The 24,658-nt window shown below is 41.0% G+C and overlaps 2 protein-coding genes across 3 annotated transcripts in view; one reads left to right on the top strand and one right to left on the bottom strand.

Moving 5' to 3' along the window:
• Window positions 1–529: 529 nt before the first annotated feature.
• Window positions 530–16,946, bottom strand: CHMP5 (charged multivesicular body protein 5). Its single transcript, XM_077761869.1, has 8 exons — window positions 16,732–16,946; window positions 15,863–15,967; window positions 14,419–14,465; window positions 11,491–11,584; window positions 11,234–11,305; window positions 6,487–6,595; window positions 3,853–3,965; window positions 530–1,614 (listed from the first exon to the last, which is right to left on the bottom strand). Exons 1-8 carry the CDS (start codon window positions 16,798–16,800, stop codon window positions 1,564–1,566), a joined length of 660 nt encoding a protein of 219 aa, XP_077617995.1. The 5' UTR covers window positions 16,801–16,946; the 3' UTR covers window positions 530–1,563.
• Window positions 16,947–17,064: 118 nt separating this feature from the next.
• BAG1 (BAG cochaperone 1) overlaps window positions 17,065–24,658 on the top strand; it is a 13,582-nt gene continuing 5,988 nt past the window's right edge. Inside the window, exons 1-4 of one of the 2 annotated variants that reach the window (XM_077761868.1) lie at window positions 17,065–17,208; window positions 18,660–18,788; window positions 21,267–21,349; window positions 23,587–23,700. In XM_077761868.1, the coding sequence (XP_077617994.1) occupies window positions 17,172–17,208; window positions 18,660–18,788; window positions 21,267–21,349; window positions 23,587–23,700 (363 nt within the window). In that variant the 5' untranslated portion in view covers window positions 17,065–17,171. The remainder of the gene's footprint in view (window positions 17,209–18,659; window positions 18,789–21,266; window positions 21,350–23,586; window positions 23,701–24,658) is intronic. The other variant, XM_077761867.1, reaches the window with a different exon arrangement.

Here is a 24,658-nt window from a genome sequence, read left to right as displayed (position 1 = left end):
GATTCTGTGTCTCCCCCTCTCTCTGAACCTCCCCTGCTCACGCTGTCTCTCTCTCTCCCTCTCCCAGAAATAAATAAAACATTAAAAAAATAAAAAAAGAAACTATAATGGAAGAAATATTTAAAGAGCTGAGTAAGAAATTATAGAGAGGCCAAGGAAGCTTTCCAGAAGGTCATGATGACTAGTACAAAGGCTTCTTGAGAGGGTGAGATTAGTCTGCACAAATGAATCATTAAAGACCCTGCAATTGGGCAGGAGTTTGGACTCCTGGCACCTTCCAAGAAAAGAATGAAAGCCTCTATTTTTGTTGTTAATAATCCCTCATATAAGAATAGCAAGTTGTAAAGTACAGTTAACCCTTCAACAACATGGGGAATAGGGCTCAGTCGAAAATCTGCATGTAACTTTTAACTCCCCCAAAACTTAACTACTACTAATAGCCTACTGTTGACCAAAACCCTTACCAGTAACATAAACAATTAACTCATATTTTGTACATATATTATAAACTGTATTCTTACAATAAAGCTAGGAAAAAGAAAATTTTATTAAGAAAATAATAAAGAGAAAATACATTTACAATACTGTACTGCAAAAAATCCATGTAGAAGTGGATCGTGTTCAAACTTGTATTGTTTTAAGGGTCAACTGTACTCATGACCATTACCTCAATGATTCCTCACAAAAGCCTTGTGAAGTGGGCATGATTTTACTAATAAGGAAATAGAAGTTTAGTGAAGTGAGTAGGCTACGTAGTAGTTATTACACCATAGATGAGGGCCCAGGCCTGGATTCTTCTTTATTCCTTCCTCTGATGCTAGCAGTTAAGTTGGATTTTTAGGCTGAATCAACATTAAAATTGTATTATTCCTGTATGAGAGGTTTTAGGCTGAAGTGATATTAAAATTATATCCTTTTGAAAAATATTTATTGAGTATAAATAAATGTCCTATACACATTAAATATCAAGAAATAGTCATTATTGATTACAAGTCAGGCTGTAATACTGAGGGAACCACAGAATCAAAATATCCAGTCACGATACAGTAGTGATAATTCCATTCCAATATCAGACATAGTAATGATTTACTCACAAGACACAATAAAACCCATCAAAAAGGCTATCACTTTAACCAACCTACAATACCACAATAGAAAATGGTTTTGGATCATAGTATGAGCGGTCCCAATAATCTCATCTTTATCTTATCAATTTATCATCAATTTGAGATGTGAAGTTACACTATCTTAGAATGTAAAGATTCCATTTCCTTCGTTTTCTTTCAAATTATTATTAATAAATGAAAACAAGTCATACATAGCCACTGATACTTTTAAGTACATTAGTCTTTCATAAGAAAAAAGACATAAAAATTTAGTATGAAGAAAGCATCCCCCAAACAATGAGTTTCTTAACGGAAAAAATAAAAGAGCAATGTAATTGACCTTTCCTTCGAAGAAAGGAAAGAAACATAAATCTGTTATGGTAAATTTGGAAAGAGGAATATTTCCTAGTCCCACAATATGTGTTTATTTTACACAATGTACTTGAATGATGCAAGTCTATGAAGCAGGGATCTGTGGCAATCCAAATTCATCCACCAGGACTCCATCCTGTGAAAAGAAAGCAATGTATAGTGCCACTGTTTTTCAATCGGTAAAACAAACGATCACAAATATTTAGTAGTCAAAAATCATTTCCAAGTGTTTAATCAGTGAACACCAAAATCCCACTGAGAAGATTAGAAAGCATTTTCATGAAAGATAAAGGGGGAAGTGATAAGCCAAGAAAAGATTGGAAAAGCTCAAAAGAGGTGGTCCTTTGCAGGGTAAAGGAAGAGGGAAAGAGCAAGAGACGCTAAAGAGTAAACCTAGGAGGGGTCTGGGAGGAAAGGCTGAGGAGTCAGTCCTTGCCTCCAGATTCGCATTTTCACTCTGATTCCTAAAGTGGACCATTATCCTTTGTAGCTTCCCAATCCTTAAAGGAGCAGTGCCCTAGGACAGGGCACTTCCACATTATACTTTACTATAAACTTGGAAACAGTGATACTAGTATCAATTAAGAAACCATATCTCAATGGCATATTTAACTCAGGAATCTGTGACCTTCTAAAAGTAGAAATAACATAGATGCTGCAGGGTACTGAAAAGGTAACTTGCAGTAGATAGCATTGATAAAAATCATTTCAGGTAGGGGCACCTGGGTGGCTCAATTTGTTTAGTGTCTGACTTCAGCTCAGGTCATGATCTCATGATTCATGAGTTCGAGCCCCACATCAGACTCACTGCTGTCAGTGTAGAGCCTGCTTTGGATCCTCTGTCTCCCCCTCTCTCTCCCTCTCCTTGCTTACACATGCACTGTCTCTAAAAAATAAATAAAACATTTAAAAAAATTATCTCAGGGGTGCCTGGATGGCTCAGTCGGTTAAATGTCTGACTCTTGGTTTCGGCTCAGGTCATGATCTCATATTTCATGAGTTTGAGCCCTACATTGGGCTCTGCTCTGACAGTGCAGAGCCTGCTTGGGATTCTCTCTTTTCCTCTCTCTCTGTCCTTACCCTGCACGCTCTGTCTCTCTCAAAATGAATAAATAAACTTAAAAAATTAAAAAAAAATAATTTTAGGTATGCTGAAAAAAAGCAACCTATAAACCTGGAGCCTTGAAATGACCAGAGGCAGGGGTGGGGTGGAATGAGCAGTAGAAAAAGTTAGATTACCCTGGACTCAAGGAAGTAGAGAGGGGACAGTAGGGGGAAGATACACATTCATAGAAATTACCTATAAGGGACCTGAGAAATGATCTACTCTCCACCTTTTGTCCCCCACATTTCACATGTAGGAAAAACTGATGAGATTCTGAGAGAAAACAAGGATTTCTAATTTGCTCCAAGTCATACAGTAAATAAAGGCAGAGGTGAAACTGGCTCTCACTCAAGGATTGTGCACATTCAATGTGTACACTCAGAGACAAACACCAAGGAGGTAAGGCAAACAGGAAAAATGGCAAGAGAAAAAAATGACACATTACACCAGGAACTAAGATGGAGTGAACAGGACTTCATAAGCAACAAAATTTTACCTGTTTAGAATAATGAAAACCATGAGCTTCGGACAGGGCTTTCAGTTTGTGAAGTCCTTTTACATACAAAATCTAACTTGGTCTTAGACAATTATGTGAAATAATTGTAATTACCTGAATTTTACAGATGCAAGGATCAGAAAAGTTCAAAACAGTTAAGTGATTTGCCAAGGTCTCATAGTGAGTTAGTGGCTGAGACTTAAACCCAGGTATCCTGATTCTTTACCTTGTTAATGAGAATCTTTCTACATCAAGTTTTATACTGAAATTATTACTCCCTATTTTAAAAAACCCACCTGGGGCACTCACTTTTGAATGTCCCCTCTCTGTAAAGAGAGCTTTCATTACTATTCTTCCTTTCTAATCTTAGACCCTAATAAACTTTTGCCTGCTGCTCAAAAAGAAAGAAAAAAAAAAGTCTACCCTACAATTAAGAAGTGTGTACAGAAGATATAATAACTTTCTTTCACACTGCTGCCCAGCATGGTTCATGCACGTGCTGGTAATGCTTTTCCAGGAAATACTGTCTGAAACCTATAAATGGCACCCAGTGCAAACTCACAAGGATAATTCCTGGGCCTCAGTGACACTATGTACACAGCCTGTCCACAGTCCAATGCAAGAAAACTAGGTTTTCAAGGTGTCCCAAAACAAGGACTAGGATGGACTTTTTCTGTTTGAACTTAAGACTGCCTTGTAGATTCCCAAACTGGTGATCAAGCATAAAACCTTTCTCATTTTGCATAGCAAATATAAAGAGAAAAAGGTTTCACCTTATTCTTTGTGTCAGTGGGAACGCCTTCTGGAATTGCAGGTGCAGATGCTGCTTCATCCAAGTAAGAACTGTCTTCGTCAGCCAGAAGCTCATCACCCAGTGCATCCAACTCTGAGATTGAAACAGTTGACATTTCAAAAACGTTATGGAAGAAAATTGGCAGCTAATGTTAAGAAAGTTAGCCAAATTATTATGAGACATAAATTCCAAAACAAAGGGAAAAGGGTTTTTAAAAATTTTTTATTTTTGACAGAATGCAAGCAGGGGAGGGGAAGAGAGAGAGGGACAGAAGATCTGACACACGCTGTGGGCTGACAGCAGTGAGCCAGATGCGGGGCTCAAACTCACAAACCCTGAGATCATGACCTGAACTGAAGTTGGACATTTAACCAACTGAGCCACCCAGGTGCCTGGGGAAAGGATGATTAGTATCTATTTTCAAAATAAAAGATCACCATCTTAAGACATTTTCAAGGGAACGGATGTGGTAAAATCTATGAAAAACACAAATCAAAGTAAAACAACCATTCCCCACAAGTTTACAAGGCCCTAGTCTTCATGAGAGTCTATATATAGCTATCAGTTGGCCAATTCAAATTAGAAAATCTGGACAATAACAAATGTAAAAGAATTTTCTTTCAGTTATTGATGAACTTGAGAGAAGGCAGTGAAAGGAGGCATGAAATTGTTGAATACTGAGTGACCATCACATGAAATCAAGCTTTAAAAATAAGTCTATGGTAAAGTGAGTTGGAAGTGACCAGAAAGAATGACAAAAGCAGATAGAGACACAGCAGGGGAAACTCAGGATGGGAAATAAAATAAATGAATGTGAAAATAAAAGGTTCTAGGCAAAAACAGAATGGGGGATAACGGGGAAGGGCTGAGGGGAAGGGAGGGGGGAGAAAGAAAGGAGGAGAAAGGAGAAGAAGGAGTAGAAGAAAGAGGAGGAGGAGGAGAACTGAGACAGGAATCATGTGACAGAAAATCCAGTGTGAGGTGGTTCTGCCATCTAGTTAGTTACTCATGCTAGACACTGACAGACATTCTTTTTTTTTTTTTTTTTTAATGTTTGATTTATTTTGAGAAAGAACAAGTGGGGGAGAGGCAAGAGAAGGAGAGACAGAATCTCAAGCAGGTTCCGCACCATCAGTGTGGGGACTGATGCAGGGCTCGAACTCACAAACTGCAAGATCATGACCTAATTCAAGATCAAGAGTTGGACGCTTAATTGACTACACCACCCAGGTGCCCCCGACAGACATTCTTGACCTCCCCTCCTTCCACATCCACTTTTCTGTTTCTGCTACTACCACCTTAGTCTCAGTCGCTATCATCTTTTCTTTAATTTTTGTTTATTTTTTAAATTCCAGGATAATTAACACACAGTGTTATATTGTTTCAGATGTACAATACAGTGATTTAACAATTTTGTACATTACTCAGTGCTCATCATGGTATGTGTACTCTTAACCCCATCACCAATTTCTCCTGTCCCCCACCTACCTCTCCTCAAGCAGCTTGTTCTCTACAGTTAATAGTCTGTTACTGTTTTTTTAATTTTGTTTCTTAAAGTCCACATGTTAAGTGAAATCACATGGTATTTCTTTCTCTGTTTCACTTAGTATCATACCCTGTAGATCCAACCATGTTGTTGCAAATGGCAAGATTTCATTCTTTTTTATGGCTGAATAATATTCGTGTGTGTGTGTGTGCGTGCGTGTGTGTGTGTGTGCGTGCGTGTGTGTGTGTGTGCGTGCGTGTGTGTGTGTGTGTGTGTGTGTGTGTGTGTGTATGCACACACATGCGTATGTATATATCCACATCTTCTTTATCCATTCATCTATGGATGGACACTTGGGTTGCTTCCATATCTTGGCTATTAAAAACAGTGGTGCAATAAACATAGGGGTGCATGTACTTTTTTTCAAATTAGTGTTTTTATTTTCTTTGGGTAAAGGCTCCTCTCCTTGAGGCCATGCAACAACCCCTCCCATATTTTCCTATTAACTTCTACTCATCCTTCAGGACCCATGTCTGTCCCTACTCCCAAATAAGATAGCTATGTGCTCCCAGCTATGTGCTCCACAGTACCCCACGCTTCTCCTTCCCAACAGTTTGTGTGCTCTTGTAATTAATTACTTGAAACAAGTAGTGTCTTACTCCTGGTGACAGAAGCTTCATAAATACAGGGACCATATTTGCCTTCTTCAATATTGGATTCCTAGCACCTAACACAGTACCTTGCTTATGGCAGATGCACACGAAGTATTTGCCAGTGACTGTTTCTTGATCCGCTTTGTTGTTCTGAGGGAGAGGGCTCCCAAAAATAGGAAGAGCAAAATCAAAATGAAAATGGTGGGAAAAGGCAGTGCTTAGATACCAGGCACCAGGTGAGCAGACACCTTTGCCTAGACTTTCCTCCAGAGTTTATCTGTACCAGAGTTGGTAGTGGAGCATGCAAATCTGACATGCCAGCTTCACAAGCTCTTTGCCCAGAGGCTGTACATAAACTAACACTCACAGAACCCTCACTAGAATTTTCTCTAGCATTTGGAAGATCATCCCAGGTAGTTGCTCCTTTCAGACTCTAAGACTTTTTTTCTCCTCAATTGCTTTTCTCATAACATACCTGCTTCCAGGTCATCTTCGTCTAATTCTGGGGTGCCATAACTGCGGCTCAGTGCTTCTTGGATTTCACTGGCATCTTCCATCATATCTTCTAGCTGGTCTTGTAAATCCTTGTAGAAATGTTATGACAGTTTTCATTAATTTTTTACTATTTTCCTCTAACCTCCACCCCGCTCTCTCCTCTGAATTTCAGAAGTGATTTTGAAAAAGATAATTACATAAAATGACAACCACATACCAGTTTTCAACAGTTGTTAGTTCCCTTCCCTTAACCCAGTCCTTGCCTAGTGACTGTTTTTAGTCAACACATGACCAGGTGCTCCTCTAAAGGACAAGTCTCAATAACTTCTGAATGCCCCTTCCAATTAAAAGTATGAGAGAGCTTAATGAAGTATTTAAAAATCACAAAACTGAAGATTCTCATAATAATAACTGTGAATGCCAATGACCCACATAATCCTCCTTTTTGGTGGCAAAATGTGAACTCAAAATTAAGGAAGAATGGGGGCGCCTGGGTAGCTCAGTCAGTTGAGCTTCCAACTTCGGCTCAGGTCATGATCTCGCAGTTTGTGGGTTTGAGCCCTGCATCAAGCTCTGTGCTGACAGCTCAGAGCCTGGAGCCTGCTTCAGATTCTGTGTCTCCCTCTTTCTCTGTCCCTCCCTTGCTCACACTCTATCGCTCTCTTTCTCTTTCCCAAAAATAAACATTAAAAAAACATTTTAAAGCAAAATTAAGGAAGAATTAAATTGGGGCACCTGGCTGGCTCAGTCTGAAGAGTGTGCAACTCTTGATCTTGGGGTCATGGGCTTGAGCCCCAATGCTAGCTAGGTATAGAGATAACGATAACAACAACAGCAACAACAATAACAACCTTAAAAAAAAAAAAAAAATTAAATTGGTGATCTTGCATTTGAATTTTAGGTGCTTCATGGAAATCTAAAGTCCTACTACAAGAATAGATGCCCATTAGTCTCTGTCATTACAGAAAGTTTACCTAAAACATTAAATTCAGCATCTACACTATCAACATTTTTCTAGTTTATGGAGAAAAGGAAATAATAGAGACAAGCAAATTAATCTTAAATCAGCCAAAGACTGCTGTGTAGGGAAAAAAGACAACAGTGGAAACAATTGGGTGGTACAAAAAGTTGTACTGAGCTGACCCTGGATGGAGAAAAAGAAATGTTATCAGGATAGGCTTGATATCCGAGACCAGGCTGGTGAAAATAACTGACTGAGAGTGTAAGTCATCTGTGAATGATCTACCTGTGATTAACTAGAAGACTACAAGGCCAGAAATAATGTAAAAAGCAATCTGAAAAGTGCTACAGCATAATAAAGGGCAGCTAATATAATGGCTAGGAGCACAGACTCTGGAGCTCAAATCTTGCCTTACTCAATGAGAAATAAAGTCTCTAAGCCTTAACTTCCTTGTCCAGAAAATAAGATTATTAATAGACATACCTCAAAGGATTTATTGCAGTAATACATGTGAAACACTAAGCACTTAATACTACATATCTTCCATTGTGTTAAGGATATGCAGGGCAACAATATGCTCATCATATGCTGAAAATTCCAGAGAAGGCAGAGAGTAGTGTTGATAATACAGAAAGTCCAAATTGGCACCATTTATCCTTCAGAATGTTTAAAGCAATGCAAAACATTTGAGGTTTAATGTTTTTTAATTTTTATTATTAAGACAGAGAGAAACAGAGCATGAGTGGGGGAGGGGCAGAAAAAGAGGGAGACACAGAATCTGAAGCAGGCTCCAGGCTCTGAGCTGTCAGCATAGAACCCGAAGCGGGGCTCAAAACTCACGAACCGTGAGATCATGATCTGAGCCAAAGTTGGACGCTTAACTGACTGAGGCACCTAGGTGCCCCACAAAACATTTGAAAAACTCCTCCTGGTCCACAAATTAGAGGTTTGTTTTTCCATTTAAAGGTGAGGGAGGGGTGCCTGGGTGGCTTAGTNAAAAAAAAAAAAAAGGTGAGGGAAACAGGGGCACCTGTGTGCCTCAGTAGGTTCGGTGTCTGACTCCAGCTCAGTTCACTGTTTGTGGGTTCGAGCCTCTGTGCTTACAGCTCAGAGCTTGGAGCCTGCTTCAGATTCTGTGTCTCCCTCTCTCTCTGCCCCTCCTCTGTTTGTGCTCTCTCTCTCTCAAGAATAAACATTAAAAAAAATTTAAAAAAAAAAAAAAAGGTGAGGGAGACAGAAGTAAAATGAAAAACACTTCTTTTTTTTTTTTTTTTTTTTTTTTTAAGTAGGCTTCACACCCAGTGTGGAGCCCAATATGGGGCTCAAACTCATGACCATGAGATCAAGACCTCAGCTAAGATCAAGAGTCGTACACGTAACTGACTGAGCCACCCAGACACCCCCCAAAACACTTTTTTTTTTTAACTTGAGAGAGAAGGAGGCAGGGAGAAAGGATGAGAGAGAGAGAGAGAGAGAACACAACCAGGGGAAAGTGGTAGAGGGAGAGAGAGAGGGAATTTTAAGCAGCCTCCATGCTCAACATGGAGCCTGACACAGGACTTGAACCCATGCTTCTGGGATCATGACCTAAGCCAAAATTAAGAGTTGGACGTTCATCTGACTGAACCACCCAAGTGGCCCGAAAAACACTTTTTTAAAAAAGAAAACCCTATGCTTTTATGTATTTTTAAGTGCCAAGATACCATGTTGCACACATGTAATATTCTGTTGTACAGAGAAGTGCTAGCTGAAACTAAAATAAAAAGAGAGTGAAAGCACAGAGTAAGTAATTAGGTAAAGCTCTGCCATGCTATCACGTATTAAGACAAGTCTCCCCAAATCACTTATGAATAGGATTCCTGGCAATAGACTTTATGAAAGACACACACAAATCAGCACACAAAAAATCAACAAGTTTAATATCAGATAAACAACACAAAAGTAATATAAACAAATACAAGCACTAGATTTGATGTGCAGAAACTGAAAAATAGGAACACTAAAAACAAAGGAACACACAAACACACAGGCAAAATACAAAAGAATGAGAGTTAACAAACAGTGAGAATGTTTTATAAAGTATTTTAGGAAAACAAATGAAATTTAAAATATATAGTCCAGTCAGAGACAGACACAGACAGATATAGACACCAAAAGGGAAAGAAAGGAGCTCTCTACCTCCCATGTGGGCAAATCTACTAAAAGACAGGAAAAGGATAATTAGATAGGGAACCAGACAGATAACTACAGGTAAAAGATGGAGAGACAGAACAAAACAAAACAAAACAACCGAAAAATTATAGTTTCTGTTTTGTTTATTGTAAAGAACTCTAATTAAAACAAAGGAAACAGGGACGCCTGGGTGGCTCAGTTGGTTAAGCGTCTGACTTCAGCTCAGGTCATGATCTCATGGTTTGTGGGTTCGAGCTCTGCATCAGGCTCTGTGCTGACAGTTAGTTCAGAGCCTGGAGTCTGCTTCAGATTCTGTGTCTCCCTCTCTCTCTGACCCTCCCCTGCTCATGCTGTCTCTATCTCTCTCTCAAAAATAAATATTTTTTAAAAAATTAAAAAATAAATAAATAAAACAAAGGAAACAGAAAATAAAATTCAGTTTCATTATATTACCAAACAGCATTATACGAATAAGACAAACATACGTGGAACATTTTTTTCAGTAAATATCCTGGAAGAGGTCACTGTAAGCAGTGTTAACTCTGTAAGCAGAGACTGGTGGAGGACTAGAAGAAAGCCACAGGCAGTGTAATGAGAGGTGCTTGAAAAAAGGAGGAATATCCTTATTTGTACTGAGGATCAGCACTCTCAGAGAATACCTCTTCAGATGTAGTAAGATGCTAGGAAGATCATAAGTACTCAACCAACAAATATTGCTTAAATCGGGCAACTGCTTTAGCTACTTTAATAGTCTCTTGGTCATTTGCTCATCAATCAGAAACTTTCTGAGCACCAACTATGGCCAGGCATTGTTCAAGGCATGGGATGTAACTGAACAAAACCAAGTCCCTGCCCCTCATACAAAGAGACATTCTACTCAAGGATAGAAGTGAAAACCACATTGTACTTGCAGAAAGGTAGCCTCTTTCCTCTGGCCACTCACCACTCACTCCCTCTGCTATCCCTGCTCACCATCTGGGCTGTTCACCTGACAGAAGTAAGAGGAGCCAAGTGCTTAGGGCTCACCTCCCAGCCAAAGCACAATCTCAAAAGACGTGTTAATTTTAAAAGCCTAATGACATTATTATTAAAAATCTAAAGAGAATTACTAGCAAAGGGAATCAGCTAACACACACCAAAAAGTGTGGTAAGCACCAGACTTATTTAGCCTCATTAATACTTGTGACCATCCTGGGAGATGGGTAGCAATATCACTACTTTACAACTGTAGAAACAGACTCAAAATCATTCAGTGAGTCAGAAGTAACAGGAAACTGGGGGGGGTTTCACTGAGTGCCTATTATATTCCAGGAATCATGTATGTAGACAGACCAGCTCATTGATTTCATCCTCATAATAACCATATGTGGCATTAGGATCCTGGCGTTAACAAGGAAATGGAGACATTTGGTACCCTACCTCAACATTACTCTATTAGTAAATGGCAAGCCCAAGATTCAGTCTGTCTTCTGTGTTCTTCCCATCACATTCACATTCATTTAGATCTTTTCCAAAGCTAGTATACTACATTTTTACAGAAACTAGTATACTAGTATATTGTGTGTGTGTGTATATATATATATATATATCTCACCTCAATCTGGTCAATTTTCACTTGCTTGTATGCTTTCTTCATTTCCTTTACTCCCAGTTTCATAGCATCAACCTAAAAAAAGGTTAAGAGAGAATACAATGGTTTAAGAAGCCATGTTAGTGAAATGGTCTTTTAAATACTATGGGAAAAGAACACAACAGTAANTTTAAAAAAAAAAGAGAAAAAAAAAAAAAAAAAAAAAAAAAAAAAAAAAAAAAAAAAAAAAAAAATCACAGGAAAAGGTCCTATGGAAGTACCGTGGTCTTGGTGTCCTTCAAAGACTGGATGGTGTAATTGGCTTGTTCCATGTTAAATGACTGTTGGGCAAGATTGTCCCGCTGCTGCTCATACCTTTTCAGAATCAATTAAGAATGGTAAATGTGAGCCATAAAGAAATCCTCAGGAACAAAGTATCTATAACACTAAATAAGAATTTCTTTTAAAAAACTTCAGGGGCATCTGGGTGGCTCAGTTTAGTGTCCGACTCTTGGTTTCAGCTCAGGTCATGATCCCAAGATCATAGGATTGAGCCTCATGTCAGGCTCTGTGCTGGCTGCACAGAGCTTGCTTTGGATTCTCTCCCTCTTTCTCTCTGCCTTTCCTCTACTCATGCTCTGTGTTTCTCTCTAAGTAAATAAATAAACTTTAAAAAAATTATAAAAAATTAAATACACAGAGAAATTGGCAAAAACCATTTAATCACTCTAACTCAAGTATCATGATGTATGCCTCCAGTCTTTTGTCTTTGTATCTTAGTTATAAGACTAATTTTCCACTTAATATTATAGCCTTTGCTGTTTTCTATGTTACTATATAGTCTTTAATGTGTCATTATGACATTTCAAATGATTTATTATACATTCCCAGAAGGAGAACCTTGGGGCAAAAGGGAAGACTATTTTTTTTTTAATAAATATATATATATTTTTTATTTTATTTCTAGGAGAGAGAGAGGGAGACACAGATTCTAAAATAGGCTCCAGGCTCTGAGCTGTCAGTCAGCACAGAGCCCGAGGCGGGGCTCCAACCCATGAACCGCGAGATCACGACCTAAGCGAAAGTCGGATGCTTAACCGACTAAGCAACCCAGGCGCCCCAAGGGAAGATTATTTTTAAGGCTCTGCGTACATATAACTAAACTGTTTTTCTAGTAGACTGAACTCCTTGAGGATGGGTTATTGTATTTTATTAATTTTGTATCCATAATTAGGTAATCCACCTGGCCTGATATAATGCCCGGTGCTCAAAATATGTTTTAAAAAACCCTTTTTTGGGGGCGCCTGGGTGGCTTAGTCGGTTAAGCGTCTGACTTTCGCTCAGGTCATGATCTCGCGGTTCGTGGGTTCGAGCCCCGCGACGGGCTCTGTGCTGACTGCCAGCTCGGAGCCTGGAGCCTGTTTCAGTCTGTGACTCCCTTTCTCTCTGACCCTCCCCTGTTCACGCTCTCTCTCTCTCTGCTAGAAATAAATAAAACATTTTAAAAAAAAATTAAAAAAAAATAAAAAACCCTTTTTTGGGGCGCCTGGGTGGCTTAGTTGGTTAAGCGACCGACTTTCGCTTAGGTCATGATCTCGCGGTTCGTGGATTCGAGCCCCGCGTCGGGCTCTGTGCTGACAGCCAGCTCAGAGCCTGGAGCCTGTTTCAGTCTGTGACTCCCTCTCTCTCTGACCCTCCCCTGCTCACACTGTCTCTCTCTCTCTCTCTCCTAGAAATAAAAAAAAAAATTAAAAAAAAATAAAAAACCCTTTTTTAATGTTTATTTATTTTTGAGAGAAAGAGAGACAGAGACAGAGACAGAGCATGAGTGGGGGAGGGGCAAAGAGAGGGGGACACAGATCTGAAGCAGGCTCCAGGATCTGAGCTGTCAGCACAAAACCTGATGCTGGGCTCGAACCCACAAACCATGAGATCAGATGCTTAAACAACTGAGCTGCCGAGATGCCCTTTTTTTTTTAAATAAAGTTTTACCTCAAAGTAAAATACTACTTCAAAGACTTATGTCATTATGGTCTTTATACAATATCGGGAAACCATCTATCTATCCAACCAGCAGAAAATTGGTCAATTCATGGTGCGGGCAAATGATGGTAGAATATCACCACCCCGTTAAAAAGTATAGCATTTTCAGAGAACCTTTAAAAGGAGAGAAATGCTCAGGATGTAACGTGAAGTGGAGAAGGACAACCTATATATACACAATACATTTTTTCTTCTAAAAAGCGATATGCACATATACCATGCATGCACAAGCAGAGAAAAGAAACTCTAAGAAATTAGCATTCTAAAAATGGTTAATTCTGGTAGTAGGAATCTAGGTAAGTGTTCTTTTTTTCTGTTCATGTTTATGAATTTTCTAAGCATCTATAATGAATATGTATTACTTAAATACTACAGGTTACCTACTAGGAAGGGAATAGTTTTTACCAAACTCTCACCAAGTTAGGCATTATAATTTTTTTCCAATTTTGTCTAATCTAAAAGGACGAAGGTGTTATCTGATAAAAAGGCACTTTAAAAATAAAAACAGAGATATCAACAACCTTTCTGGTTCCTTATTAGCTAAATACATCTGACCCCTGCAGCCCTGCAGAAGGTCAGGGTCAGCTGGACAGCCCACAAGGGTAAGCATCAAAGATGCTATCTGGCTTCTGCTCAAATACAGAGACACAGTCACCTAAAATAATTCAGGATCCTTAAGTCTATTCTAGTGGGAGGGAACAAATATTCAGGATTCTCAATTTTATAACCAAAAAAGAAATAAAAAGGCATACTCTAATTAAATAAATAATGGGAGAACCCTATAGATCTGGGCAGTCCAATACAGAAGCCACTTAGCCACGTATGGCTACCTAAATTGTTAAAATTAAATAAAATGAAAACTTCCCATTCCTTGGTCACAGTAGCCACATTTCAAACACTCAACAGCCACATGCAGCTAAGAGCTACTGTACCGAACAGCACATATATAGAACATCTCTTGTAGCAAAAAGTTCTGTCTGCATGGACAGTGCCGCAACAGATACTGAACATGCAGGGGGAGAAAAGCCCAGATTACTGGATACGTAAATGAAATCTGTAACTGAATCAAGAATGTTTATAAAATAGTATGAAAAACTGAAGACTAAAAGACCATTCCCCTTTTAGTTAAACCTGCTGGAGGAAAGGAGGTTACACTTATAACTTACATCCGCTTTTGCTTTAAAACCCTCAAGGCTTTCTGTTTGACCATATTCTGGGGAGAAAAACAGATTTTAATGAAAAGAAGTAGAAAACATACAGTAAAATCTCCCATATCCTCAGACTTACATACTTACTCTCTTCTTCAAAGTTGCAGACATGGTGGCTCCTGGACTCTTCCTCACCTCCCAAGCACAGTCTTTAAGCCTCAGTTTGTCTGTCTTTGCATCCCACATTTCAGGGTACTGAACTATATTCCCTTTTCCTAGTGCATATTATCTCCATGGCCACCCCCAATAGTGCCTGTTTTGTATATCCAGTTGCCTTGTGGAGATTCCCAACTTGGACATCCTGCTATCCATTCAAACTCAACATGCCCAAACTCCTCAACCTGTTCTCACCTTGGAAATTACTAACAATGGTCCCACCAATCCCTTACTTCTCTAGAATAAGAAGCTTTAAATCAACCTTACCTTTCTTCTCTCTGTTGTCTCTACATGCAGTCATCTTGTTACTGATTTTCAGAACTCACTTTCAAATTGATTACTCCCTGTCATTCTCATGACTGCCACCATGGTTTAGGCTTTCATCTCAAGTCCAGATGTGCTTTCCTGCCTCTGGTCACTCTTCATTCCATGCCATCCAACTAAGACGGCTGAGAAAAGCCTCTTGTCACTTCCCTTTCTATACTGTTCCATAAATCTTTTTATTTGTCTCCTCCAATGAAGAAGGAAAAGCAGATATTATGTCACAAATAATGTTTCTATGTACCAGACACACTGTTATGTAGGTCACATGAATTACCCCATTTAATACTCATGCTATAAAGTAGATATTATCCCCATTTTATAGATAGGGAAACTGAGGTTCAGGGACACTAAATAACTTATCCTAGCTCAAATAGTTAATAAGTTACAGAAACGGGAAAAAAAGTAGATAGTTCTATATCCACAGTCCATGCACTTAAATATAGTAATTTATGTTTCTACCAATAGAAGAGGAAAATAAGATATTAAGTGACTTTATGATGGTCACAGCTAGACAGAACACTGGTCTCCAGATGCCTTGAGTTCAGTACTTTTTCCCAGCATGGCATTCCTCAACCAGTCTATTATATACACCTAACCTGACCAGCATGGCAACTCACTGTTCTGAGCACGTCCCAGCTCTACTCTCCAGACTGCCACCTTCTCAGTAGAACATGTTAATTCTCATGTATGTGATTCTGGACATGTGGTCAGCATCTTCTCTCCACCAGGCTAACCCCCAGCCCTCCTCTCCTATCCGGATAGGATAGGATAGATAGATAGGATACAATGTCACATATTTTCTCCTTACCAGAGTGTTAGTCTCTCTTCTGTATCCCTCACCAGCCCCTACTACTGGGCCCTATTTCCACAGGTGCTCAAATTAGGCTGTCACAGTGCCTTCTGTAGCTGCCATCACCCTTACCTTGGCAGGACCCTCTCTCATCTTCTTGATCTGATCCTTATACTTCACTAGCTCAGCATCCAGTCGAGAAATCTTCTTGTCAATAGATTCTGCCCTGCTGTCCACCTTAAGGAAACAGTGGTAGTTATCACAATATACTTACATGAGAAGAAGCAGGAGAGGAAGGAAGGGTGGGAAACAGTGGTTCTGAACCAGGGGGACATTTCCAGTCAGAAACACTGGGGAGCTTTATAAACTATATTCCACCCCTCAGCTTCTCATAATCCAGGGCCCCTTTCAAGTGTGTTTGAGTAGAAAAATATTTGAGACTCACTGGGTTGAGTTGACATTCCCCTATAACTGGAGACTAGTCAGGCTGGGAACTCAACCAGAAGATGTGTGAAATAGTCTAGTGCTGAGCGCTAATGCTATTTGCTTAGATAAAGGGTGGTGGCTTAATGTGAGAGGCCAGAGTTCTGAACTTGTTGTTATGAAGATCATACGGGGTACGGATATGTGGACCTAGGATATCACGTTGAGGGTCCTGACGTGGGAGAGGGATGAAGGATAAAAGAGGGGTAAAGGTTAGGACTGAAGTGGGAAGGATGCGGGCCTACGGCTGGTTGGGGTAGGAAGAGAAGGAAAGAGCAAGTAAACACGGCAGTGGGCCTCAGAAAGGGTTGGGTGCAAATAGGGCGAGACACTGATGGCTTAGGGGTCCCTGGTTTGTGGCGTCAGGAATGACCTGGGTAACAGGAATGAAGGTGTGGTGGTGAGGGCCGAGGTGTCCGGAACCAGGAATGGAATGGAGTAGGAGCCGGGAGCCGAGGGTGGGCGGGGTCGGGAAAGTCAGAATCCCTCAGTCTAGTTATGCGTGGTCGAGTGCCCACCGTGCCAATGCAGTCAGTCAGGCTGGGCGGCGGAGCCTTGGGTTTCGCTTTTCCGAAGAATCGGTTCATCTTGGGCAGCCGCGAAGAAAACCCAAACACTGGAGGAAAACTAGAAACGGAAGCGGAATCACCTCTGCCTCCGCCTTGACTTCCGGCCCCTCCTTGCGCAAGCGCAATGTGCCTATTGGAGTTTCCTCATCCTATTTCCGGATTTTCAGCTGGGCCTTCCGGGGAAGGAGAGCTCGGGAAGGTTGGAGGGGGCAGAGAGTCAGCAGGGGCGTGGCCTACTTGAAGGGCGTGGGGCGTGGCTCCACGTGAGTGGGGCGNAAGAGGTGGCCCGAAGTGAAGAGGTGGCCCGGAGCGAAGAGGTGGCCCGGAGCGAAGAGGTGGCCAAGAGTGAAGACGTGGCCCAAAGCGAAGAGGTGGCCGGGAGCGAGGAAATGGCGGCAGGAGGCCTCAGCGTGACCGTCACCCACAGTGAGCGCAGACAGCCGGGTGGGCTCCGTGCCGGGTGGGCTCCGTGCAGGGCTACCAAAGTCCGGTGGGGGTCTGGCGACGTGTCCTCCAAAGGCGTGTGTTCTTGTGTTGGTCCTACGTCTGGAAGTGTGAGGTCTTGTGTTTGGGACCGGCTTTTTGCGCGGGTCTTGTATCTGCACACCTTTCCAGGGGCCAGTGTATTTTGTCTCAGACATTTGCCTTTTGTTTTATCGTCCATGTATGTGCTTCACATCGTCGTCCTGGTTATATGTGCCAGTGTGTGCTGGGCAGTTCTTGTGAGTCTTTGTAGCAGGATTGTGTCTGGCCATGTCATATATAACTGCTGTGTGTCTGGACACCTGTGTATGTGCTGAGTTTAAACTTATGTCCCTTGTTTGAGTGGGCATACAAGCATACGCTCTGGGAACCCTTTGAGTCTGTCTACTGTTGGAGGTGACACGGCTCTAAACAAACTAAGTCCACCCAAGAGCTGAATCTATGAAGTTGCCTCAGGACTAGGGAGACCCCAGGGCCTCAGAATCTAGAGACCAGTATTCTAGATCCTTCAGTTTTGAGTGACCTTGGGATGACCCCAGGGCCTCAGAATCTGGAGACCAGTATTCTAGATCCTTCAGTTTTGAGTGACCAGGCATCTGGTTTCTTCCCTGTGAAGTAGAATTGGTAACACCTGTCCTGCTGACTTCATGTGGCTGTTGTGCAGGCTCAAGGCTTGGCATATGCCCTGGACATGGGCTATCTCCTTACTGCCCACATACCTGGAAAAGAACTGGCACTTGTGGTTCAAAAAGAAGTTTTCTGCTGTTTGAGTTTACTCACTCATTGTTTATTTGCTGAGCACCAGCCATGTTTGTGCCCAGGTGTGCCCAGTGGAAGAGACCTGGAGGAAAAATAATCCCTCACCCATTACAGCAAAAGAGACAGGAACAGTACAGTACAGAGTACAGGGTAGTCAGGCCACAGGAAGCAGATGGCTTGTGATGAAAAGCATGGCCTTGGAAATCAGATAAATGTGAAGTCAAGCTCTGACTTCACAGTTGGGTCTCAATAGGCAGGTCTTTTAATTTAGGTCCTGAACTTAGTTTGCTTATCTGTAAAATGGGAATTAATAGGTAGTACCTCCTAAATGGGGTTGTTCTGAGGATTAAATAAGATAATGTATGAAATGAGCCTAGTCAGTCCTTTATGCATATTAAGTGCTTAAAATGCTAGCTGGTATCACTAGATTGCTAGTTATTATCAAAGAGGACACAAAAATCCTTGAGAAGGTTACCAGACAAAGCTGAGCAGATGGGGGGGACAGATAGGCTATTTGCGGAAGGTGGCAAATGAACTGGGCCTTGAAGACTGAGTAAATAAATATAATACAGTGTCGCTCTTTTTTGGTTTATGTGAAAGAGTTTTCTTCATCAAACACTCTTCTCTGTCCCCAGGCAATGAGAAGCTTGATCTTCATGTTACCCCGCAACAGGGCTGGAGTGAGCCAATTGTTCAAGACCTGGCCCAGGTTGTTGAGGAAGCCACAGGGGTCCCACTGCCTTTCCAGAAACTTATATTTAAGGGTAGGCATTTCTCTTCCAGCTTTGATTCCTTATGGCTAACGGGCCTACTTAAAACTGCTTAACCTTACCTAAAGGTAACTCATAGTTTTCAAACTGGGATAATTCTTATTTGCTTGTTGAGTCATCCATTCCTTCGACATGTATTTTACTGAAGCCCTACTATGTACTGGACACTTTGAAACGTTTGGACAGGTGTTAGAGTTGAAGTCTCATGAGGATGGCAGAAATCTTACCATTTTTGGTGAAAGCACACGGGCAGTGTTCCCTGGCTAAACTAGATCCTCTTCCCATCATGTGCACATGTGGCAATTCTGATCACTTCTGCGTATAACTTTTATCAAAGTTACTATTAAATAATTGTTTTCATGGTTGCTGAATATCTGATTTCCCTGTTAGAATAACTAACATTGAGGGAACACACTGCTGTGTCCAACACTCAGCATCGTGCTGACATAGAGAAGATGTTGAACAAAATTACGAGGGGTCTGGATATGGCAGACCCAGTAGATGATACTGATTTCTGCCAGGACCCACCTCCCCATCCTATCCCCGTTCTCTCTTCCCATTCCTGAGGAATCCCATATTTGTGGTATCTGATAGGGCTAGATATATCCCATTTGGTGCCAGTCTTAAAGAATTTAGTAATGGGAAGCATTTTTATTTATACTTCATAGCGCAACTCCTTGTCTTTTTTTTTTTTTTAAACATTTTATCATGGAATTATAAAAGGCAATAGAAATCCACGTTTCAGGGGTGCCTACGTGACTCAGTTGGTTGCGTGTCCTCTTGATTTTGGCTCAGGTCATATCCTGGGTTGGGATTGAGTCCTGTGTCGGGCTCCACACTAAGCATGGAGCCTGCTTAAGATTCTGTCTCTCTCTCCCTCTGCCCTTCTCTCCTGCTCTCTCTCTCTCAAAAGAAAAAAAAGAAATCCATGTTTCAAAATAGAGGAAAGCACAAAGAAGAAAATGTTCTATGTTCTTCTGAATAAAACTCATTTTAGAATGTATCTTATATATATTTTTATTTTTTATTTTTATTTTATTTTTTTTTATAAATGTTTTATTTATTTCTAGGAGAGAGACAGAGAGAGACAGCGTGAGCAGGGGAGGGCCTCAGAGAGAGGGAGTCACAGACTGAAACAGGCTCCAGGCTCTGAGCTGGCAGTCAGCACAGAGCCCGACACGGGGCTCAAACCCACGAACCGCGAGATCATGACCTAAGTGAAAGTCGGACGCCCAACCAACTAAGCCACCCAGGCGCCCCATTTTTTAAAAATAAATTTTTTTAATTAAAAAGTTTTTTTAATGTTTACCTTTTTTTTGAGAGAGAGTGTGTGTGAGTGGGGGAGGGGCAGAGAGAGGACACACAGAATCTGAAGCAGGCTCCAGGCTCAGAGCCCGATGTGGGGCTGAAACTCATGGACTGTGAGATTATGACCTGAAATGAAGTCAGATGCCCAACTGACTGAGCCACCCAGGTGCCCCAAAATAAAATTTTTATATGTTTTATTTATTTTCGAGAGAGAGAAAAAGACACAGAGTACACATAGGGGAGGGGCAGAGAGAGAAGGAGACAGAATCAGAAGCAGGCTCCAGGCTCCAAGCTGTCAGCACAGAGCCTGCCTCAGGGCTTGAACTCACAAACCATGAGATCATGACCTGAGCCCAAGTTGGATGCTTAACTGACTGAGCCTCCTAGGTGCCCCTTTTATCTATGTATATTTTAAAAGTAAGTTTCACACCCAGCACGGAGTCCAACACATGGCTTGAACTCATGACCCTGAGATCAAGAGCTGAGCTGAGATCAAAAGTTGGGCACTGAACCAACTGAGCCATCCATGTGCCCCTTGTTTCAGTATATTTCTATCCAACTTTTTTTTTTTGTTCAGGCATCCTGAAGTGTGTGTTCTTGTTTGTGTGTTTTTAGTTGACATAACTGAGATTATATTGACTATACAATTTTTTTTTTTTCATTTTTCAGACTAAGGTACTGGCTGCGACATTTTTTTTTTTTATTTTCTAAGATAATATGTTTTATTATTATTATTTTTACAAATAGTTTATTGGACTATACAATTTTTATAACATTTTTCTTATAATGCCGAGCCACAGCATTTATTGTAGCATTGAAGTTTCCTGAAAAAATTAGCTTTAATGCTTACAAAGTCTTCTACTGTACCGATGTATAGCTAATCAGTCCCCTATTCCTAAATGTTTGTCTTTCCAGTTTCTCACTATTACGATTATGGTTGCACTGAAGATTACCTTGTAACACTTACTGTGTAGGCATATGTCCAGTTATTGTTTAGGAGAAAATTTGAAGTGAAATTACTGGTTCAAGAAACTGTCTGAAAAGACTATTACCAATTTATCCTCTTCTCATTAGTGAACACACTTGTCTGTTTCCTGTACCCTTGCTGAAATCTCTTTTCAGTGTTGTACAATTGTTATAACTTGGCATAACTTCTCTTTTCAGGAAAATCTCTAAAGGAAATGGAGAAGCCATTGTCAGCACTTGGAATACAAAATGGTTGCCGTGTCATGTTAATTGGGAAGAAGGTAAATTGCTTTTTCCACTAGAATACCCGAGAATCAAATGACTAAGGTCTTTTATACACATTTCTATTTAAAAGGCCAAACTGGGGACCCAGATTCTGCATTAGTGAAATAGGTCTCTCTAAATACGTGTAGCTCCATTCATTTGATAGGGTTACTAGTTTTGTTATTCTCATGCTCTCCCACTCCTGTTGGTTATGGCTTTTGTTCTGGGAATTAGGAACAGTTATGCTGCTTTAGTAAAAGCTCTTATGTTGATGGTGGAATCTCAATCCAGTTAAAATGGGGCCTGAATCAGGCCTTACTCACTTGGAGGGATTTGCAAGAGAACTTTTTGTTAAAATAAGCCTATAGATTTTTTAAATTTATTTTTAAAAACTTTTTTTTAATGTTTTTTATTTATTTTTGAGACAGAGAGAGACAGAGCATAAGTGGGGGAGGGGCAGAAAGAGAGGGAGACACAGAATCCGAAGCAGGCTCCAGGCTTTGAGCTGTCAGCACAGAGCCTGATGTGGGGCTTGAACCCACAAACTGTGAGATCATGACCTGAGCCAAAGTTGGATACTTAACCAACTGAGCCACCCAGGCACCCCCAGCCTACAGATTTTTTTTTTTTAAATAGTTTATCGTCAAGTTGGTTTCCATACAACCTCCAGTGCTCATCCCCATAAGTGCCCTCCTCCATGCCCATCATCGCCCCTCCCCCCACACCCATCAGTCCTCAATTTATTCTCAGCATTCGAGAGTCTCTCATGGTTTGCCTCCCTCCCTCTCCCCCACTATTTCCCCACTTCTTCTCCCCCACGATCCTCCGTTAAGTTCCTCCTAATCCTCCTATACGTGCAAACATATGGTAGCTGTCCATCTCTGCCTGACGTATTTCGCTCAGCATAACACCTTCAAGTTCTATCCATGTTGCTACACATGGCCAGATTTCATTCTTTCTCATTGCCATGTAGTATTCCATTGTATAGATAAACCACATCTTCTTGATCCATTCGTCAGTTGATGGACACTTAGACTCTTTCCATGTTTTCAGCCTATAGATTTTTAAAATAAGTACTCTGCAAATCTCACCTCTTTCACTAAAACCTCCTATAGGAGAAAACCCTTTTTGGCCAGAAAGAAAGGTTCAGACTAAAGAACTGAGGGAGGAAAAGAGCCAGTTGGTGAGGACAGTAGCCCTTGGGGTAACGAGTGAGGTTTATGGCCAGCCTTGCATTGTGACACAGTGGAATTGTTGGTCATAGGAAGTTTTCTTATTTTGAGTGAGGAAGCTGATTCAGAGGGGAGAAAGAGCAGAGATAGCAAAGTGGAGGTGGAAAAAGAATCCAGTTCAGCTGCAGAACAGCCAAGAGATTGGCACTTAGGATTTGGCCACAAAGAAGAATGTGATCAATTTGAGATAGTGTAAAAGCAGGAAGCCACTGGCCTTGACTACTAACTGTTTAGATGAGAGAAGGAGAAATATTCTAGGTTTCTTGCTCAAGGGTCACGGGGAATAGTTCTGAGCAATGGGCAAAACATAAGGGTTGAGTTTGAAGAAGCTATAGAACCCCTAATTGGAGCTGTCCTGGGGTATGTGGAGCCAAGCCTGATTCAAGTCCAGTTCCATCTCTTTGGGGTTGTGTGATCTTAGGTTACTTTATATTAACCAGTTTCATCATCAAAAATGCGACTTTCATCACTGGGTTGTGGTAAGGTTTAAAATAATAATACAGGTAAAGTGTTTAGTGCCTGGCATTAATGTTGAGGAAACGCTTAACAAAAGTATTCATCGTTGTCATCATCATCATCATCATATTAAATGGGAGAGCTCAGTTGGTGGGTGACACTTAGGAATTCATTTAAAGGAATGGTAGAATTCCACCTGTCTCACCGTTCTGGACTCCTTACAGGTGGTCACTGTAATTTGTTCCCTCTTGAGGTGAGTCTGGAGTTGGCTATGGATCAGCCCCAGGTTTAGGTTGAATCTGGCACTTGGGTTGGCTCCATCCTCCCAACCCAAGCTGTCAGGGCCCCTGGCCAAATGTTTACATAGTATCTACTCTCTAGAGTGTTTGTGAGGAGAAAAGCCTAATGTGTAATCCTCCAGCTTGCTTTCCAAGAAGCAGTAGAGTTAAGGCTATTTTTTTTCAAGCAGAGTGTATAGCCCAGTTCTGGTCAGATTTTTTTCTTTTCCAGACAGAAGCTATGGTTCTTGGTGATTATTGACTTTATTTTATTTTTAAACATTTTAGAACAGCCCGGAGGAAGAGGTTGAACTCAAGAAGTTGAAAGATTTGGAGAAGTCTGTGGAGAAGATAGCTGACCAACTGGAAGAACTGAATAAAGAGCTTACTGGAATCCAGCAGGTCACTCTCTTGGCAGAAATTCAAATGTGTGGTTACCAGGGCAGCTTCTCTAGTCAGATTCCCTGGGTTCAGATCCTGGCTTGATCCTTTCTATTACTTTGGGCAAGTGTGCCCTATCTCAAGTTCCTCACCTGTAAAAAGATAATAATGATGGTACCTCCTCTTAAGGCTGGTGTGAGGATTTAACAATGCAGTATGAGGGGCTCAGTTGGTAGAGCATGCCACTCTTGATCTTGGGATTGTGAGTTCAAGCCCCACATTGGGCGTAGAGCTTACTTTAAAACAAAAAATTATGAAATAAAATGATGTACTTTGAGTCTGACACATACTAAGTGCTTTATTAGTATTACTCTCATTGTTATTTTCACACCCTGGCCAGCATCCATTTGTGCTCCTTGGGGGGACACCTGCCATGTATTATCTGAAATGGAACAAGTAGCTTCTCTCAGTCCAGTCTGTTATAATGTGTTTGGAAAGGCAAAGAACATTTTGTTAGGCATAAAAGGTCCATGTTGCGCTTGATCTTAGGGGATGGTCATCCTGTTCAATTTCTTCTATTAGAGAAGAGGTACAGAAACCAAGTAAGGATTGTGAACAGCCCCAAATCACATCCCTCCCCCCTCAGTTTATAACATTAATAGATGTATGTTTCTGTTTTAATTGCAAAAGCAATACATGCCAATTGTATATAACTCTTAGGTAAACATATGGGCACTAATACCTGTAAGGCCCTGACTCAAAAGATAACCAATCCTGGGATACCTGGGGGGCTCAGTTGGTTAAGTGTCTGACTCTTGAGCTCAGCTCAGGTCATGATCTCGCAGTTTGTGAGATGGAGCCCTGCAGTGGACTATGTGCTGACAGCATGGTTCCTGCTTGGGATTCTCTCTGCATCTCTCTCTCTCTCTCTCTCTCTCTCTCTCTCTCTCTCTCTCTCTCTCCCTCCCCCCACATAAAT

Source organism: Crocuta crocuta, unplaced genomic scaffold (genome assembly GCF_008692635.1).
Source record: "Crocuta crocuta isolate KB4526 unplaced genomic scaffold, BGI_CrCroc_1.0 scaffold204, whole genome shotgun sequence".
NCBI classification, from domain to species: Eukaryota; Metazoa; Chordata; class Mammalia; order Carnivora; family Hyaenidae; genus Crocuta; species Crocuta crocuta.
Note: the sequence above shows the minus strand (reverse complement) of the source record. Positions and strands in the feature narration are given on the sequence as shown.

Excerpts from the sequence above, each read along its gene's own strand:
- CHMP5 (XM_077761869.1), bottom strand. The coding sequence starts at position 16,800 with ATGAACCGATTCTTCGGAAAAGCGAAACCCAAGGCTCCGCCGCCCAGC. Across the intron at positions 14,466-15,862 it reads TGAGAGAGGGTCCTGCCAAG|AATATGGTCAAACAGAAAGC; the intron begins GTAAGGGTGATG and ends TTTTCTCCCCAG. Across the intron at positions 6,596-11,233 it reads TGAAAATTGACCAGATTGAG|GATTTACAAGACCAGCTAGA; the intron begins GTGAGATATATA and ends CATTTCTACAAG.